Consider the following 20,747-nt stretch of genomic DNA (forward strand, 5'->3'; position numbering starts at 1 on the left):
ACAGTGCCAAAATTTGTTCGGTACACTGTCTCGTTTCAGTACTGTATTTAACGTACCACTCATGCTTGAAGTGCGTTGTAAATTGTGGTAATTTGTGTAATCTGCACAGATTTCTCCAAGTGGGATAAGTAATCACTCACAAACCAATTTTTCCTTTAAAAGTAACACATTTTTGCGTGCTTTAATGGTTGTACCTTTTAAAAAAAAGATTTTGGTTAAGAGAAATTATCAAAAAAGGGAATATTTTTCCGCCCAAATTTAGGCTACAAATTTTCAAATGTTTCATTCCTCTTAAGAGCGCTCACCTCTTGGTAAATTTTTAGCCTACATTTTTGCGCAAAAATATTCGTTTTTTGATGATTTCTCTGAGCTAAAATTTTTTTTTGAAAAAGTAAAACCATTAAAGCATGCAAAAAAGTGTTACTTCTATGGGAAAATTTGGTTTGTGAATCAAAACTTTACCTATATTTTTGCATGCCTTTAATGGTTTTACTTTTTCAAAAAAAACGATTTTAGTTCAGAGAATATTTTTGCGCACAAATGTGGGCTACAAATTTGCCAAGGGGTGAGCGCTCTTAATGAAAGTAGCAACTAACTTGGTAATTATGTGGTATACTGGTTGCTGGTTGTAATGATTGCTGTCTGAAAAAGTTTAAAAATCCTATCACTTCATCAAGTATTTCGATTTTCACTAAGTCTATACATACTTAGACTTTATTCAAAATAATAAAATTGTTTTCCACCAAATCATTTATTTACATAAAATCAAGTAAATCGTTTGCAGTGTGATGTACTGGACGTACTGGATAATAACCGTCATTGTTTCAAAACGAACAAAAAGCATAATTTGAATTTCATTAAATGGTCTCATTAAAACTATTACGCTAATATTTTTCACACAAAAAAAAGCTCCGTCTATTAGGTGGTAATCGTTCTGCATTTTTTTATTTACTCAAATGTGAAACATTCGTATAGAATAAACATAAAACCCACAATTACATTTCGATAGCTTTTTATTGTATTACTAACATAGAGTCGTGTTATTACTCGTTACTCAATTTAACAATAATAATGTTTATCTATAATTTTCATATTACTACATCGGGTTTTGGTTGAATTTTTTGGCGAATTTCATTAATCATAACTTGTTATTATATTCACATCAGAAATTGTATATTTATACAAATAGATACCTCAAGGCTATTTATTCGCTCCATCAAAACGTTACATAATTAGATTTTGTGTTGAGGAAATTTAATTATAGCATTTTTCTAGAATTATCTCATGTACGTTGTTTCAACTTGCATCCATAAGGGTTTTGACCGCAAAATTGTGCAGATTGTTAATGGGTTTCTTAATGTTCTATCAGTGGTTTTTGTTGTACAAATCTAATTTGGTAACAACATTTTAAAGAAAAAAATTCAAAACTTAAGCTTACACTTACCACAACATCATTTCTCGTATAAATTGAAAATCAAATCAAAATTATGCGTAACTATCTCCAGTGATTATTAACGCAATGTTTTCCTGTTACATTACAGGAACGCGCATTAAAGAAAATTATTCAAATTGTTTAAAATGCATCGTAATCAAATCCGTAAAATGCAACTGTAATGAGCCATTCAGGAAATGATGTTCCAGCTGGAAGCTGGTCTTCAGCTGGTCGTCATAGCTGGGATCCGGGTCGCATTGGCGTTGAACATTTGGCTGGTGCGCTGAGTCCATTATGTATTACCGATGCTAATCATGAAATTGTTCGGCCGAAGCCACGAAGGTAATTATTAGTTTGGTTTTCCATTCTTTTTTCCCCCGTTTAGCTTTAGCTCCTGCCTTATAGTTTTACGCCGAAAACCAAATCTGAAAGTGTTGTTTGAGTAGCGTAAAGAGTTTAAATAAAATGAGAATTTTAATGAAATAAATTTTCGTACAAATTAGACAAAAATGGAATGAAAATCAATTTATATTATGGGACGTGAACAAGAACAAATTGATCGTATTTGTTGCGCCTTCTCCGAAAAGCCTTGCATGGAATTGGGATGTCGAAAAAAAATGAATATAAATAAATACCAAGATTTAATCACGCATGAATAGAATCGGAATTTTTATTCACGCTTTTTTTATTAGATGAAAACATATCACAAGCATACCCATTCGTACAGATCTACCTGCTGTGGGTATATATGTGTTTTATATTCCTCTTTCTTTGGATTTGATTTGCCTTCGTTTTTATTTTTTTGTTTAATACCGAAAGAATGCTCCTAACATATTTCATTGTATACAGATTGTTGTATATCAATTAGCTGACGAGATAACACAAAAAAGCAGTTCTTCATTTATTTTGCCATCGTGTCCTCTTCATCGATGTCCAATTCAATCAATTGTAGCATGGTAGCATTATATACCTACACACCAAAAAAAATGATTCCATATCCATTTGGTATTCTATTTTCGAATTGGAATGGCATCGTTCTGTATACATGGTGTCGTTCGGATTAATATAAATATTTCTCCGTTCTCGTGATGCTAAATGAGTGTCGTGCCTTTGATATGTTAAAATATTTTTATTACCTTGTCCGGTTATATGTGTATCAGTTAAACAAAATTTTAATAAGACAATAATTTTACATCAATTATAATCTGATTAACGTTAAAACGTTGCCACATTTGATCATTATTATTATTATGTCTTTTTCCTACTTAGTATTTAAATAATACACCAGTCTGAGATGCTTTTTTTTGTTGTTGTTGTTCGGATCTATTCCATTGAGAATAGGTTCGAAATAAAATAACACTAACCGACCACGACCTGATTAGCTTATGGCGATATGTGGTGCTTAATTCATTTCTTTTTATGCAAAATAATACCAACAAACAAGCAAATAATGAATTTCTTTCTTCCGTTAAAAATAATTATACAAAAACATCGACTTAAAAATCACACGACAGATATAATGTATGCTTAACGACATTTTTGTTTAATTTTTTTTTTTTGGTTTTTTGTTTTATCAGCTATTTTGTGAGAATTTCGAGCTCATAATAATAAACTTGTGTACATTTGGAGTGAAGTAATTGATTTTAATTGGGTATGCTTTTCAGCAACGGAACTTTGGCTTGAATTGGGAAAAATTTATTGGCTGAATTTGGTATTCTTGAGATTAGGCCGATTAGGCGCTATTTTTGTAAAAAGAAAATTGTGTATAGCTCATTACAGTAACTAAAATACTGCTTACATCATTCTATCAGATATCAATCCATATTCTAGCGCACAAATTAACTAGGTTCTTAAAGAACAGTTTCAAGATCCACAGTAGCTCAATCGGTAGAGCATAGGACTCATACCCAAGAGGTCCCGGGTTCGAATCCCGGTGCAAAAATGCTTGCCTGGTTTTATTCTAATCACTTGGTGATTAAGCACTCGCTATTAGTTATCTAATGGCTGTACGACCGTAACAAAGTCGCAAATTTCAAAGAAATCCAATATTCGATTTCTTCGCAACAATCACGCCATATTGACATAACGTCAATGACACAATTCACAATATACAACAGACTGTAAGATAAGCGCCATCTATGATCGACTAGTCGCTCATTGGGAAAATGCATGAGTCATTAGTGATGGTTGTGGTCTTCGCATACCACTCGTGGCTTAGAGAATTCACAACGTATGGGACGTTTACACGGTCGATTTGTGAACTATCTGAGTCCGGAGAGATATGATGAAAAATCACAATTCATATGATCAAGTGACTTGTGCAATAGCACAACAGGCCCACTAGAGGCTTAGGTGCTGGGCTAACCCCCTTCCCATCCAAATCCAATCCAATCCAATCCAAAGAACAGTTTAGGACACCCAAATTTGAACGTTTCCGTGGATATTTTCCAAAAACTACTCTGAAACCGATTTAGTACAAAGGTTCAGTGAGTGGACATATTATGATCGAAGTTAAGGTATATCCTATAGTCCCTTCTATACCTTTCTAACGATACCACACCCAAAGTATTTCATGTGAGAAAAATCACTTTGTTGACTTGATAATTGTCCTGAAGTCAAACCAACACAAAACTAGAGTAATCGGAGTAATCAAAGGAGGGATAGTTTTCATTTTCATAAGGTAAAACCGTTTTATTCACGTTCATCCTATCAAAGCAAAATAAAATCTGAAAAGTACTAAGACTTATGTGTCCTAATAGTCCGCAATAGTTATTTGTTAACCAAAGGGAGAAAATAGGAAATTTCACCAAGAGCGAAAATTTGCGGCTTCGTTCTGGCGGCAAACTTTCGCTCTTGGCGAATTTTCCTATTTCTCTCCTCAGTGAACACAACGTTTTTCAAGCTTGCGTTTTATGAAAGTCCACTTTTTTGTCAACTTTGAAGAAAATAAATAGTGAGTTTTGGTATGATGATCATTTTCTCATCCAATATGGCTGAACACGCCATTTTAGGGGAGAAAATGATTATTTTCTCACCTAGAATGCTGCTCTCAGAATGACGACACAACGCCATTTTCATAACACTTAGTGGACAAAATAAGGATTTTCGCATCGAATGAAAACTGATTTTTCTCACATGAAATACATTGAGTGTGGTATCGTTAGAAAGGAATGACTATAAGTAAATAAAATAATGACTTATAAGTTAAATCTTACCTTCGATCAAAATGTTTCAACTCCCTGAACTTTTGTGACAAAACGGTTTCAGAGGGGTGTATGAAATTTGATGAAAAGAAAAATTTTGCATGGGGAAGGAAACTGACCGATTTTTTTGAATGCTGTTCTGAGCTTTCAATAGGTCCCTGAATCGATGTGCATTCTTAGTGTTTGGCTGCATTTTGGAAAAACGTCTTTTTTGTTGAGGAGGGGTTTGTGACAGTGTAAAAAATTATCGAATCTACTTCTTCTCGAAATCAATCACTTTTAGATGATAACGTTTCATAAATGAGAACTGATCAAACGTTAGAAACGGTGGTGACTCAAATGCTTTTAATGCATAGGTTTAATATAGAGATTCTTTCATTTATTATTTATTAAGGTTACTATTACATCTGTTAACGACACCCACGACAAAAAGAAGCTTACTATACCTCAACGAAAGTAAAAGATTCGATAGCCGTAGTGGTGGATACAATTGATATGAACTCTGCGAAAGGTCAAATTAAAATTAGAAAATAATGAGACACGTCAAAGTGCGATGGAAACTCTGAAAACTCTAGGAGTAATAAACTCACATTCAGTTACAGTATACAATGATCATGAAATCGTAATTAACGATATATTTCTTTATTACGCTGTAAAAGCTCAGTCATAATCAGCATACAAAACAAATGAAAGTTATATTTAAAAGAGAAAAAAATACACAAATTTTCATTGAAAAATGTAAAAATTGTTATTTTTTTAACCAAGCACTACACACCAACGCTAACAATTTTGTCAAAATATCGTCTGACTGAATGTTTTTTTCTTCTTTAAATTCATACGAAAATGGTTGCACTTTTATTCATGTTTATTTTGTGGTATAACAATTGGAAGATCCCACACTTTCTTCTCACTTTCAGACAATTATTTATTAAATTCAAATTTGTTAATTTTGATATAAAGTTTTTTTTTATTATTATTTTAAGAAAATTGTGTACTTTTATGCTTAAATTCCTCATGACTGGATTTTGTGTTGGATAAATGAGCAATGAAAATCTCATGGAAGATGATCACTAAAAGATAAAATGTTTGTCGAGTGTCATGCAAATCTGAGGAAATTCATTATTATATCGTTAGGAATGTGTCGTGTTTTTACGTCTTGACTCTGTTCGTCTTTTTTATTAGTTGGTGCCTTTATTAGGCTGAATTTTCTTGTTATATCATTTGCCACTTAATTTGATGTATCATCGTTATGTGACAGTGACAAAAAGAAAAAGTTAATGGACATTATCATTAACGTGGATTACTATATGGTATGGTTGACCTCTTATTAAATTTGAATTTAGATTGAAATGAGTGTTGTCGGTTTAAGTAAATCAATTATTTATCTTTTTGTGCCATCAAAAAATGAGAATATTTTTTTTTATTGACGCTCTAAGATACCAGTTTTTCTACAAATTTGATTTTAATTTTCATTGTTAGTAAGATAGTAAGTTAATGAGATGTGCGTTTGGTCCACCAATTTCTTATGAACAAAAGGAGACATTTTCGATTAATTTAGACGACTAGGTAGTTTGCCGGACGATAATAAGTTCGATGTAGAATATTTATATGACAGTTCTCTTCATGCACTCACATCATTGTACTGTGAACATTAATAAGTTTGAATAGGAACAGGAATGTTGACGAATTAGGATATCAAGTTTGACAGAAAAGAATTATTCAAGATTGTCGCAAAGCCTGTAAATCTACTCGAGAACGTTTTCGGTCTGCCCTTACATCTTGCAAGTAAATTGGCATAAAACTTGTCCCCAATTTTTGTATTACACCAAATGTTACCAGTGGACGGACTCATTGTCCTTTTTTTTAGAAAATTTTAATTGTCAGAAATTGGTAACTTTTATGTTGAAACCACAACATTTGCAGTACATAGCTATAAAAAACTTGGAACTAAGTGCTACCTCCAAATATAGACTGACAACCATTCTCTTGGTTTAATGTTCGGAAACTCTAACACTCTTTTTCATAGAACTTACCTTTAAGTCTTAGAGTTAAGTATATTTTCAGTGTCAATTTCGAACTTAAATGACTGTGAATTTGGTAACATCTTTGTAATGAACAAACATTTACAATACCTTGCAATCCCTCAGGCCTTATCAAGATAGTGTTGTAGATGGGCTCAGCCCATCTTGAATCAAGAAACCAGGTATTCTTTAGTTTTCTTTTACGAAATGTTTCATGCAATGACCCGCCCTGGACCTACTCTGCCATGGCCTGCTAGATGTGGCTCTGCATCCCTTTCCCATTTCTTAATTTTGCGATTATTATTTTTACACTCGCGATTCGGCTGTATTTCTCGTACCAAGAACCAAAAGTTTCCTGCTTCACTTACACTTTTACTTTTACCATCTCAACATTCATTCGTCCTTTTCATGGTTAAATGTTAAATTTAATGAAGTAAAAGATCTTCTAGTCAATACTAAGCACTCCATTCTGGGAACATGGGATGGAAAAGAGCAGATGATTTTTATTCATTGTAATTTTTGTTTAGCAGTCTTTTTTTATGCTTAATAAATAGCAATAGATACTAAGCGATGCATTAAATGCCAAGAATTGATTTGATGATTTCTGTTTTACAAATAAATAGACAAGTGGAAGTGTAGTACGCATATGAATGTACTTTATGAGCAAAACTTCGTAAAACGTTCTATTGTTTCTTCAAGTGTAAGAAGATTTTCCATTTCTAATACAAAATAAATCGTGGGTTTGTCCTCATTTATATATTGATGGCATACGAAAGTAGAAAATGATCATTTATATACGTTTGGTGTTTTAAAGTGTAACAATCATAAATAACATTATTCTCACACCGGATATTTGGTGAAGATTTAACATATATTATATGGATGTGTCCAAATGAACAATCTTGTATGCTGAATGTTTTGTTTATAATGAAACCAACAAAATAAAGTCATAACTTCTTCTCTCATTTCAATGCTAACAATAGTGAGAAATTTAATATCTCGCGCAAATTCCCTTTTCAAAATAAAATGCCTTCAGCCTTTTCTGTATACACACACCACACGTAACTCTGCAGAGGAACATTACATTGATAACAGAACATGGTGCACACATTTACCCACTATAAATCACAGTAAGATGGTAATAGAAATAAAGAAAAAAAAACAACAAATCGTTGTTGTTAAATTTTCGAAAAAAAAGTACGGTGAAAGAGCATAGAAAGACGAGACCTTGGCTATGTATTATGTTCCTCGGTTGCGATGATCTTTTCTTCGTGAAAAAAAAGTTATGATATTGTTTTCGTGAATGATAATGATGATGTTTGGTTACTAGACGGGGAGTGATGAAGAGTCGCATTGTTTTATTTAATTATAGAAACGCACCAACAATAAGTCTCACATTGTGGATCTTTCGACTGAGATGCTTATTTCGGTGTACGTAATTACAGCATGGAAGTTAGTGTGATTCAGTCGGTGCGATAGATCGGATGGTTTTATTTTTCGTATAGTCTCAGTTTTTTGTGATTGAAGAACAACAGTTTGATTTCGCGAATTAAGAAATTCATAATCTTTTGTGCATGGAATTAGAATTATGACAAAGTGTTGGTGCTACTATTACATCTTGCTAACAAAAGTCACTGTGACGGATAAACAATTTGCTGCCTTTCGAAGCTTTTGTGTGAACAATTCTTTCATCCATGTAGTTTAAAGTTTCGAGTCTCTGAAAAACATAACTTTATCCAACAAGAACATCGCGAAGTATTTCAACTATTCGGTTCCGCAGTTATTTCTTTTAACAAATTCCAGTTTCTTCTATCAACAATACCACACCACACCTTATCCATATCTCAGTTTAAATAAATTACGAATCTTTCACTGAACTGAGTTCATAAAATAAAGAAAAGCTCAGCGGTCGATCACGTAATAGTATAAAATAAATGAAAAGATTAATAACGAAATTTCCTATTCTTTTCGGAATTCTTTTTCTTCTCTCTACACCATAACGGCAACCCCACATTCTTTCATCGATGTCTTTTCGTATAAATATATATAAATTTAATGTTCTTGGTAGAGGAGAACCACGGTGTGGTGGATATATCGAATTATTTTATCCATCTTGATGTGGAGTTTCAACGTTTGCAAAATATAAAACCACATGATTGCATCCACCAGTTTAGAAATAAATTCTGTTTCGAAAAACCCATTAATTATAATCTTCAGGTTGAGAGATCGAGAGTCGATGACTAAGTATTCAGTTGATGGAAGATCAGAGTCGAATCTTCATCAATAAAAACTTGAAAAGTTCGTTCACCCAATACCGACATCAAAATTGTTTGCCTAGTGGCAATAAACTGTTTACAAACAAACAAACATTGCGTGCTTTCCCGCATAACACAACTAGTTGTGTATGCAGTATGCACTTTACTAGAGATTGTATTCTTTAACTCCTACATCTAGCGCTAGCCCAAGAAAACGAGAGGTTTTTTTATTCTGGTTTGGTATGTCTGCACATGTCTGGTTGTAATAGCACTCCATTAAAATTGTATAGCCGAAAGACATAGAAGATTTTTATTTAATGAACACAATATATTGATATGTGTACAGAGATATGCAACATAATAACACATATTCAAACGATCAGTTACCATCCCTGAAGCTACTCACGCACATTCTTTTTCTTATTTTTTGAATTTTCACAATACATTGTTGTGGGGTATATGAACGACGCTATCACCATTTCATGTTCCCGACTTGGGTCAGAGAAATATGCAGTCGGAGGAAATCTGTATACTGTATCCTGTTGTCCAGGAGAAGGTCGGGTATCTGAGGAAGCACAAAGATTCGCTGAAGACTTTTGCAAGTCGGCTATGAATTAATCTTTTGTTAGACTCTCTAGAAAACCAGTTGTTTCTCTAGATCCCCACCGCCCTCGAACAATGTTACCGACTCCCTCTTCATAAACTACACGAAGAAAATGTGTCTTCATTATTTTCAATGTGGAACGACCACTGCACGATTTTATTTCCAGTGTGTAGAAGAACATTCGTTCGCTTTATGTGTGTAGAAGATGTTATATATATTATGCAAATCGCGTGTTTATATTGCTAACAAAAGATTTTTCCTCGAACGTCGTGAACCAAATCGATTCACTTTTCATTTCAATATAATGAGTTATAAAACCATATCTCAATAATATGTTATGTACGGTTCCGTTCGGTACACTATTATCAACATTAATTTTGTATTTTAACCATACGTAAGGTTTTCCCTTTCGTCGATAAAAAAGGCAGCAGACACGATAATTGAAAACGTCTGGCAAAAATTTTAAAATTTCAACTTGACTTTTTCACAGAATCAGTTCGTTAAAAATAGAATTTTGTTTTTAAAAAAAAGTGGAACGAAAAGCCCAAGGAACAATTCAATAAAAACTGTTCTTCGTTAAGCCATTATGAAAAGTTAAAACGATAAAAAAATGTATTGCACCCAAGATTGCACTTGCAGCTTGTGTCGTGAGTTACGTGGTTTCAATTTGAAACCAGCAATTGTGCACAAACAATCTAAATATAATGGTGGACCATCGAATGATAATTTTATCCTACGTCGTCGCTTATCGGATACTGATGATAGCCGGGCACCCGTCCGGATCGTCGACAGTGTGAGCAAAAAATCGTTAACCAAATCAAAAAGTTACAGTGAATTATGGAAGCGGTTTGATCCGAGAAATGTGTCGAAGAAAAAAGTTAAGGATGCGAAATCGAGTACCAAGGACGGCTCGAAAAAGGCTGATGGGCATAAAGTGATAATTTATTTCGGTGATTCGATTCCACATAAGCGACAACCGCTTACACCGTACAAGGCCGATGGTGATGATTTTGAGCATGCTAGTCGCCTGTGCAACGAAATCGATGGAAAGAAATCGGGAAGCAGAACAACCAAAGTAATGATAACCAAAGATGGAACCGATGCGAAGAGGAAAGCCGATGATCAACATGTTAAAAGCAAATCAGAAGTGGACGTAATGATGCAATTGAAGACGGTGTTGAATCAAAAAAATAACCCGAATAGTGATGCCAAAACCGGCTCGTGTGCTAATAAAACAGTCGTGGAATTACCACCGGAGCCAACTAAATTACGGGACAAAAGTGTCGAGACCCGAAATGGGGATGACCTTTCGTTACCATCGTATATTGAAAGTGTTGTAAATGGGGTGGTTAATGTTAAAGTGGAAAATAATTTCGAGCATGCGTCGAAACTAGTAAAGTGTATATCCAATGGAGGAGCAACGTCTCTTGGAAGTGATGGTATTGATGATTATTTTGACTGGAGCTTTGTACAAGAATGGAGAACTCGGTGAGGCGATAAGTATTTTTCAGTTATGTCTCACAAATGTAACTCTGCTGACTTTCAAACGATTTTTTGTTCCTCAAAAATGAGAGTACTCTATCATATAATTTCCCGGACCTGTCTTTCCCTTTTAATTTTAAGTATTTAACTGAGTCACTAAAACCATCAAAGAATAAGTTGACACGGCTAATCTAACTCCATTTTTCTGTTTTTATTCTTTTCAGACCATCTGGAAATCTTCGTTCTGAATTACCTCCGTTTCAACAATCATCTACACAACTTCCTGTCAGAGCTTCAAATCAATCACATGCTTTAGCCAATTCATCAAACATATCATCTGGCAGTCAGATCACAAGTCCGAATTCTGGCCCGTGTTCAGGGCGTATTCAAAGTCCAGTAGTTGCCCAACCTGCACCGAGGAAAGAAATTCCCAAAGAACTGGCGATTCGCCCATCGGAACAGCGGTCACATTACAATTCGCCGAATCCCTCGCTATCTACTCAAACGAATGGCATAAAAGTAAATGGCTCAAAAAGTACCGAAAATGTTGTTGTCAATGGCCTACCAATTAACAATTTACCAAAATATACGCAAGATGCACAGCCGCAATCGCTGAACGGACTAACATCGATGATTCCCGAAAGGGATATTGGTCCAACATCCATCAAAACTACACCAATAATTGGTAAACCATTCCCACATCGATCGCTTTCGGGTCCGGCAAAATTGACAATCCAAAGTGTACCAGTAAAGTCGCAGCCACCGATGCTTAGTGCTGGATTGAGTAAAGCCACGCCGTTAAACACTAACTTGAAAGGAGTATCAAATAATAAGTCAGATCCTTTGTCGAACCAAGCGACACAGATGCCTTCTTTAGATGCAGCTAACTCGCCGAAAACATCGGTGAATCTTCGTTCACATAATCATGGTGTTGCGCATGACTTTCGCGGACTAGAGAGAGTAAATGAATGCCACAGTTCATCCGATGAAAATAGGTCTTCGGGTCATGCAAGTATGTCGGACACAGGGCACGGCAGTAGCTCACCGGGTGGCAACTTGGGACCACTACCCGAAGATCGTTTATTAAGTGGAAATCGTACATCGCGGAATCGAACAGCCAACACTGGCCATTCACGTTCCAGACATCGGGGCACTCCGGCAAAAGTTCCATGGAGTGGAGGCGGACTGGAAGATATAAAAACGGCCATTCAACAGTTGACAATGAGATCACAGACTAGCACTAGCACGTACAGTAGCTTAAGTGCAGGTAGCGAAAGTTCTGAACCTGCAAGGCGATTAGGTCGATATTCTTCGATGGAAACTGTTAACACAAATGTTACAGCTGCTGATGAATTCATTTGGGTGGACTCGCACAATCGTTTAGTTGAGTTGCAACATCCGCCATGGAGTCAACATTGTATCCTTCGAGTTATACGTGGTGGACGATGTAGTCAACATTCGGAAAGGATATCGACAGAAGCTGTTCCTCGACTCGGATATTTACTGCAAAGAGCTTTAGTCAGAATTGCGAGAGAGGTGCAACGATTATCTAGTGGAATTGGACTCTGTTCAAAACACGAAGTTTCAGGAGCATTTAAAATTGTTCTTTGTCCAGCATTAGCTGATTCTTGCATAAAAGCATGTCTGAGAGCAGCAGCAATGTTTTCCGTTCCCGGTGATAGTGCACTACGTCAAAGTAAATCATCTCGAGCTGGACTACAACTACCAGTAGGGCGGTTTCATCGTTGGATGGCCGATGCTAGACTCGGTCGATTTGTGCATGAATACGCGGCTGTTTATCTCACAGCTGGGCTAGAGAATTTACTCGAGGAAATTCTACTTCAGTGTCTACCAACTGATGCCACATTGCCTTTGACTGCTTCAGGTCTTGAACATTCGATCGCCAGTTCAGGAGATTTGTGGGGCTTATTACAACCATACGCTCATCTGAATGCTGGTCGTATAGCATCTGGTGCTCTTACAATGCCACGATGGACAAGTCAATCGTCAATAGGTTCGAATTCTGGCTCGCAAAATTCTACGAATGCTTCAATGGAACCGTGCCTGTTAACAACTTGCGTCGGAAATATATCCGAACTCAAAGATATTGTACTTCGAGCCGAAAACAAATTTCCTCACACTGCTTTATCACATGCAGCACTAATAGCCTTGTTTTACTTCATGCGATGTTCACAGTTATCTCAACTAGAAGGTAATTTCTTTAATTAAATTACATTTTTGAGTTGTCCTCACGTTTTATTTTCCAATTAGAGCACTACGGTGGTTCGACAACTCTAAACGGGGGAAACAACAGCGTTCAAGAACTCTGCTATGAAAGAGCTTATGTCGTCCTTCCACCTTTAATTGAATGGTTACGCGTTGCTTCGGCTCACGCAGAATATAGACACTCCATTTTAATTGACAAGGATGATATTATGCAATCTGCTCGTTTATTGCTGCCGGGTGTAGACTGTCCACCAAGACCGGTATCAAGTGAAGAAGAGCTGCCGTCTAAACGAACTTCTTTGATGAATGGATCTTCATCCCAACCTCCAATAGCAAGCAATCCAGATGAGTGTAACGAATACGGACGACGAGCTACACTCGCTCTGGCATTCCGTTTAATGTTAGCAGGTCGCACAGAACTGTTATTACAAGCCAACTCATTATTACCACCAACCACCCGATACGATACTTTAAATCACCACGGAATGACTGCCCTTATGGTTGCAGTTATACGCAATGACGAAGCTGTTATTCAAATGCTTTTAGATGGTGGGGCCGATCCGAATGTTGAAGTTCCATTGGTCGGTACACAAGGTTGTCCTGCTATTCATCCGGAAACTCAGCAATGGACAGCAATGACATTCGCAGCAATCCGTGGTAATTATGCGGCTGTAAGACTGTTGCTGGAACGAGGTGGACATGTAGAAGGAGGTGCACGTTTAAGTGAAGATAAATGCACATTGACGCCGCTTCAAGTGTCTAGTGGAGCCAGTGTAGAAGTGGTTTCACTTCTACTAGCACATGGAGCGCATGCATTTTTATCGACACAGCAAAAAGATTCATTCTGTTTTTCTGGAACGGCACAGCGTGGTTGTTACAGTTCAATTTCAGTAGCTGCTGCGCATGGAACACGGCAATCGTTACGGAAGTTGTTATCCCATCCATTAGGTAGTTGAAGTTGTGCTTACTCGATTTCAAAAGATTTGTTTTCATGAATATCTTCTGTAGCACCAACAAGTCGCGAAGTGTTATCCTTAGAAGAAATGCTAGCAGAAGGCGATAGCAACACTAGGAGTGCTATCGATCGACAAAATGATGTTCAGCCTGCGTTGAATAAAACACAAATCAAATGTTTACAGGAAGCGATGTACCATAGTGCCGAAAACAATCACTTGGGTTTGTTATTTGAATTTATTCCGTTTTTTGTCACAATTTTTATGGAACGCATTTTTTACAGACATTACCATCGAGCTACGTGCTCTCGGTGTAAGTATTTAAACTTGCGATGATGGCCAGTTTTCTTTTCGGTGAAAATAAGTTGATTTTGTCGCTTCTTAGGTACCTTGGACGTTACACTGTTGGATGCATGCTCTTGCCGCCGCTCATGAGCTACGATTAGATGCAGTTATCGATCAATTACTTCAAGACTTTTTGCAAGTATGTCCGGACGACTACAGTTCCCAGTTTGTTTCAGAGTGTCTACCTCTTCTGTTCAATATATTCCGATATAGCAAGGTAATTGCTTAAAGCTATTTCTTTCGAGCCAATGTGAGTCAATTCGTTCCATTTAATTTCTCAGAAGGAAGGTACAACACTTCTCTTGGCCGATATATTTGCTACATGTTTTGGATGGGAGTCAATTAAAACCATAAAGGAGCCCATACTGCAGCCAGTCAATGGTTCCCGAATCGATCCAAAGTTTGTAAATAATTCCGAGTTAAGTGACGTTATGTTTCGGTAAGTGTTTTCTCTTGTTACGCAAATCGTTCCTTCTCTAACCGAAAGTCGAATAAAATTTGTATTATCCAGAGTCGAGGGCAAAATATTTTACGGCCATAAAATCGTTCTTGTAACCGCATCGCCGCGTTTCCAAAGTATGTTGAGCCCAAAATTAAGCGACGGTAATACGCCAACCGTTCAAATCAACGACATCAGATATCACATTTTTGAGGTACCAAAGAGTTCAATTCCGTCACAAACGTCTTAATTAAACGTCCCCTTTTCGTTTGCTATTCAGCTGGTCATGCAATTCCTCTACAGCGGAGGTTGTGAAATGCTTGAAGTAGTCCCTGGCGATGTGTTAGAACTAATGGCAGCTGCTAGCTTCTTCCAATTGGATGCCCTACTTCGTTTTACCGAGTCCAGATGTTCGCAAATGACTGACATAGACAATGTGGTCGCAATGTACATACATGCCAAGGTAAGCCTTATTAATGAACAATTTTTAGACCCGTACGAAGTACTGGGGTCTTATAGGTTTACGCATACGTTTGTAACATGTCGAATTGGACTCCCTGAGTAAGGGGAAACCTATTGTGGTTGTCTAGAGATGCCAAATCCGCGAAAAAAAATATGTCCGTCTGTCCGTCTGTCCGTCTGTCTGTCTGCACGATAACTTGAGTAAAACGCATCCGATTTTGAAAATTCTTTTTTTTTCCCGTTTGGTAATGTCAAAAGACAGGCTAAGTTCGAAGATGAGTGATTTTGGATCGACCCCTCCCGAGCTGTGGCCCAATAAGTGCTTTACGGTTTTTCGAAGATATCTCCGGACATTTAAACGTTAAACTTGTAAGTGATACGTCAAATAAAAGGTATTTACAATACCGATCGACAACAAAATAGTTTATGGAAATCGGATGACCGACTCGTGAGTTAGACCCCTTGGTGTGGAACAGGCACAGGGCGGCAAGCAGTTTTTGCTTGTAGGTCGGCCACATTTGAACATATTTCGTCTGTTTTAGCTTTATTAGATAGGTATTGACCGTACCAATCAGGGAAATTTTTTTTTATGAAATTATGTTCTCCGGAGCGTGAGCTAGGTCTCTTGGAGTGAGCTCTTATCTGGCTACTCGGAAGTACAGTGAACGTGGTGTATTTTGACAATATCTCGAGTAAATTTTGACCGAATTTCATGAATTTTTTTTTGTTTGAAAGGTATTAACGAATGTAAAGCGTCGGTACTATTTCCGGTCTCCTAACAAAATGGCTGCCGGCGGCCATATTGGATTTTAGTAAAATAGAAATATCTTGGGAAAAATGATACTTAGAGAGTTTCTGTTAACATGGAAATAATTTGTTATGTGTGTGGGGTTTCAGGGATTCCATATACGGACATCTATATATACCTATATACAGCTATATTGAGCTATATACAGGCATATAGAGCTATATAATAGCATATATTTATCTGTGAAATGTTTATTTATAGTGAAATATAGTTAAATATAGCGGTATATAGCTGTTTAAATAGGAATTTATGAAATTTGTCTTCGTACGGAGCTGTCTATATTGCCTCCGGCAATTTAGTTGTATATGATAACAAGGCAAAGAGTGGATAATGTAAGTGATTTTAAAGGGAGAATAGTTTTTCAGCAGAGAAGAAAATGAAGTAAGAGAAATGAAGAGTTTCACATTAAAGGCTTTCGATACGAATAGGTGTTTCGTACGGGTCGGCGTTAGCTATGTTTACCTTTACGGTTCACTTCGCAACAATTTGAAACTTTTGGAAAGTACACAAATGGTGGCATAGTGCTCTGGATACGTTTCAGTGTCCTGACTTCGAAACACGCATCCATTGGTCCTAATGACGTCTGTGGTGCCACTACAGCTGCAATATTTGCAATGGGCATGTTTTTTGTGCAGCATGTCTCTCGAATGCCGTTCCACAGGTATCGTTACTTCAACATCGAAGAAAGACAGTTATTTGAACTCATGGCACCCGAGAGACCTGATGCACTAACAACTGTATCGTTCTCATTACTTTTAAGTTTTGTTGTGTGAAACTGCAGCACAGACGTCATTTGGACCAATGGATGCGTGTTTCGAACTGAGTGCACAGAGATCTTTCCAATGCACTATGCCACCATTTGTGTACAAAGCCCGTCCTGCCTAGTGTTATTTAACTAAATCGAAATGAAAATAGGTCTACAATGCACCAAAGCTGATGGAATATTGTCAGGGATTCTTGCTGCAAAATATGGTCGCTTTGCTAACGTACGACGATTCTGTAAAGCGACTACTGTTTGCCAAAAAAATTCCGAATCACGATGTCCTCAGTGGATTGCTGACAACATTACAAGCTCGAATCAAGTCAAGGAGATCACCACAAAAGACAGCTAATATTGCACGACCAGCTACAGTTACTTCGAATAAAATCATTAAATGAAATGGCAATAATATCGGAACTGATCTGTTCCCAGTGTAACTAACTTAAGTTCATTATTTTACGACTGTTGTCTTTGGTCGTAATTATTTATGCAAATAGGTTTTAGTCGAATTTATTTAAAAAAACAAAATTGTTTCTTTTTCACCTCTTCATTCCGAAAGTTGGGTTTATTGTAAAAATAAAAGGAAATTTATTTTTTCTTAAATTAATTTGTTTTCATATCGAGGATCAGTCTAGCTCCGCACAGAAGGTATGTCAATGTATGGTTACGACCATTTCTTTGAACTGTTTATATTCTAATGTATACCAAATAGTTAGAAACGACATTTATCTTCGTATAAAGCAACCATTTACTCTATCAAAACTTGAATAAAATTCTTAACATCTTCGTGATGATTTTGCATTGCAATATAAAGCTCTATGGCCTGAACATACCAACATGCTGCTGAACGTGTTCACTTTCGAATATATTACACTCTGCTACTTGTGTGTCCCCTGATACAAATTCGTAAATTCGTCTAACTATTTTGCATTTGAGTACATGAACGGAATTTTGAAAGCCGACACATTTTCTGTTTCTGTGTTTTACTTGAGTTTCTGATTTCTCCATATAAAAATACATGCAAAATTCTCAAAAAACCTTTAAAACGCAAAACAGAAAATGTGTCGGTCTTCCAAATTCCGCGAGAGTATCTTTGCTAGATAATCACTAGAACTAGATGGATTTCGTAAAATCGTCTATTTTAGGTGTGAGTTTAAAATCACTGAAAATGGACGGATTTCGTAAAAAAAATCTGGAAATCGCGAAATGCACTGGGGTGGCCAAAATAGTTTTTGTTATATATCTCCGACAATATGTGACGCATTTATCTGAAATTATGGTCATTAGTACCTCTACTTTCTAGGACGCATATGATGGCCTTTTAAAAATTTCGACAGCTGTAGTGTAGAGATGGAGCTGGGTAGGTAGTGACCTCTACTATCCATGACACTATGAACCTAGCGCGTCACGTCCTTCGTTAGGCTACAATTTTGATTGAGGTGCACTAACAGCAAAATTCTCTGAAATGATCTTAATCGTTCCGACTGTAGAATGATTGCTTAAAATAAGAAAGTTCGTTGATCCTTCGTCGAGAAGAGCAAAGCTTGTAGTGTCTTTATTTGTTCTAATACTATTACCTTTGGTTGAATGCACAGCAACAATTTTTTCAAAATTTTTCTTCTCAACCTTATCTGTTCATGGGACCATGCGGACCATGTGTGTCCGATGCTCGTTTAGCAGAAAAAACTTATTCTTGATTTTATCTTGTGCTCTCAGTTTTTTATTTCTCTTTCCTTTTTTTCCATTTTAAGTTTTATAATTTCAATAACTTTGTTTTTCACTTAAAATTTAACATGATATAATCAATTAAACTAATTAAAGTTTTGTCTTTTGGTGTGAAGGTGTTCTTCTTCTTTCTTTATTAATTTTATTTTCGTTATTTCGAAAAAAATGCTTTCAAATTTATGAAATTTATTTTTTTAAATTTATTTGACTTATACACTTTTTTGTAAGTTGATAGCTTGTAGACATCGTAAATAGGTAGGTACATATAGAAACATCGAAATATTTTGTAATCATTTTTGTTAAAGTAAAATCGTTTTCACAAGTAATAGGTAAAAGTTCACCAAAAAAAGTTTTGTTGGTTTTTCTTTCTTTCATAAAAAACATGGTTAAGTAAGTAAAGTATCTTATTAATATACTTAAAGACGACCTACTTATATTGACGTGACTAGACTATTTCAATTATTTCGTTTGTTTGTCTGTTTTTTAAGCTTTCGATTAAAAGCGATTCCGAAAGAAATTATTGAATCTATTATTTTACATTGTGCCGGAAAAACGGAACAATTGCAATCTCTTAATTGATTAATAGAAATTATTTACTCGTATTGTCTCTCTATTAATTTGTAAAAGTCGATCTGACAATAAATCTCAATTAAACTTTTAAAAACTTCAAGCCTGTTGCAAATCAAGTCTCTTACTTCAACTGTTTATCGCCTAGTGCTTAACACAAAATCTTTGACGTCATTTGTTCGACCATTCATCTTTACTATATATAAGAATACCGCATTAATCGTAGGACATTGCTATTTTTGTGGCTAATGTCGATAACAGATGATTGGATGTTTATGAAAGGCTCGTTTGAACTGCTTCTTTCGTGCATTTAATAACCTTGTCCCTTTCATAAAACTTAATTTTGATTGAGGGACATCGTGGACGTCGCGACGTGACTTTTTGTAACAAGAAGTTCAAATGATGGCAACTCACTCTGGCAAAATCTTTAGATGCGCAAGACTTAGTGACTTGTTTTTGGCGAAGAAATTTTTTAAATACACTTTTCACCATGATGGCACACTTTTGGCCAGAAAAATGTTTCAGACGACATTTTTCTTTATTTGGCCAAAAATGTGTCGAAATGGCTTGATTGAACTGAAATTTATTTGATCTATCCGAGTTGCGATTTTCTAGCTTTTGTTCTGTTAGTCAATCGACCCTTACAAGAAAAAATTTGTTCTTTTTGTGTTCAGTAAGGTGGGCCGTAGGCCGGCTTTTCATTTTTTCTTTTCTTTTACTTTTATAGTTATTGCTATTAACCTGATGTATTTTTCAATGTCAAATTATATAGGACACAATAGGGACCGGTCAAACTAGTGCGTATGTTGAAAAAGACGTTCTTTAGACTCGCTAAACACCAAAATACGGATAGAAAGTCTAGAGAGATTTATCCTACTCTCTTCCACCGAGAAATTGTACGTGAGCTATATATATGGCTTCGAGTACTACTAGCGTTTGCCGATACCAGTTAATGCGCTAGTAGATAACTTTGGGTTTTTTTAGAAGAAATAACTACAACAATAAAATGTCTTTTCGGCTAGTCAAGGGAGGCTATTTTTTCATGTTTTATATGTTTCTAAAAAATAACAATAGATAAAAGTGCCTCCATTGTTTCTATGGCCTTTTTAGTTGTTGAAACCAGAATTTTAGTGAATTTTCTGGAATTTCTCTAAAATAGGAAATGTTTCAGCCCAGCCAAACTGGGTTGAATCGTCGGGCCAAATGCAGTACCTTTTGTAAGTTTGTCACACGTGACAAAGAGATACAAATCGTGGACCTAGCACGATCCATGTCCCAATATGAAAATTTGAATTTAAAATTAGCGACATGGGTTCTGCCACTGTTTCGATCTGAGAGACAGTGCAATGCAATTTCATAACTCCTCAAAAGTTTTAAAGAAATTTGCCAAACATCTCATCAGGCCATGGCGACAATGGCAATGAAACAACTAACCACAACACCCATACGCTTTGTTGGTATGTAA

At 36.1% G+C, this 20,747-nt stretch overlaps 1 protein-coding gene across 2 annotated transcripts in view; it reads left to right on the forward strand.

Moving 5' to 3' along the window:
- Positions 1–17,434, forward strand: part of LOC119066938 (ankyrin repeat and BTB/POZ domain-containing protein 2) — a 29,653-nt gene extending 12,219 nt beyond the window's left edge. The window contains exons 2-11 of one of the 2 annotated variants that reach the window (XM_037169656.1): positions 1,542–1,774; positions 11,222–13,209; positions 13,269–14,171; positions 14,232–14,399; positions 14,461–14,489; positions 14,562–14,738; positions 14,803–14,960; positions 15,033–15,174; positions 15,241–15,423; positions 17,146–17,434. In XM_037169656.1, coding sequence (XP_037025551.1) covers positions 1,614–1,774; positions 11,222–13,209; positions 13,269–14,171; positions 14,232–14,399; positions 14,461–14,489; positions 14,562–14,738; positions 14,803–14,960; positions 15,033–15,174; positions 15,241–15,423; positions 17,146–17,388 — 4,152 coding nt within the window. In that variant the 5' untranslated portion in view covers positions 1,542–1,613 and the 3' untranslated portion in view covers positions 17,389–17,434. Of the gene's footprint in view, positions 1–1,541; positions 1,775–10,081; positions 11,004–11,221; positions 13,210–13,268; positions 14,172–14,231; positions 14,400–14,460; positions 14,490–14,561; positions 14,739–14,802; positions 14,961–15,032; positions 15,175–15,240; positions 15,424–17,145 lie in introns of those variants that run through there. The other variant, XM_037169655.1, reaches the window with a different exon arrangement.
- The last annotated feature ends 3,313 nt before the right edge of the window (positions 17,435–20,747 follow it).

The sequence above is a fragment of the Bradysia coprophila genome, chromosome IV, assembly GCF_014529535.1.
Source record: "Bradysia coprophila strain Holo2 chromosome IV, BU_Bcop_v1, whole genome shotgun sequence".
In the NCBI taxonomy this organism is placed as follows: domain Eukaryota; kingdom Metazoa; phylum Arthropoda; class Insecta; order Diptera; family Sciaridae; genus Bradysia; species Bradysia coprophila.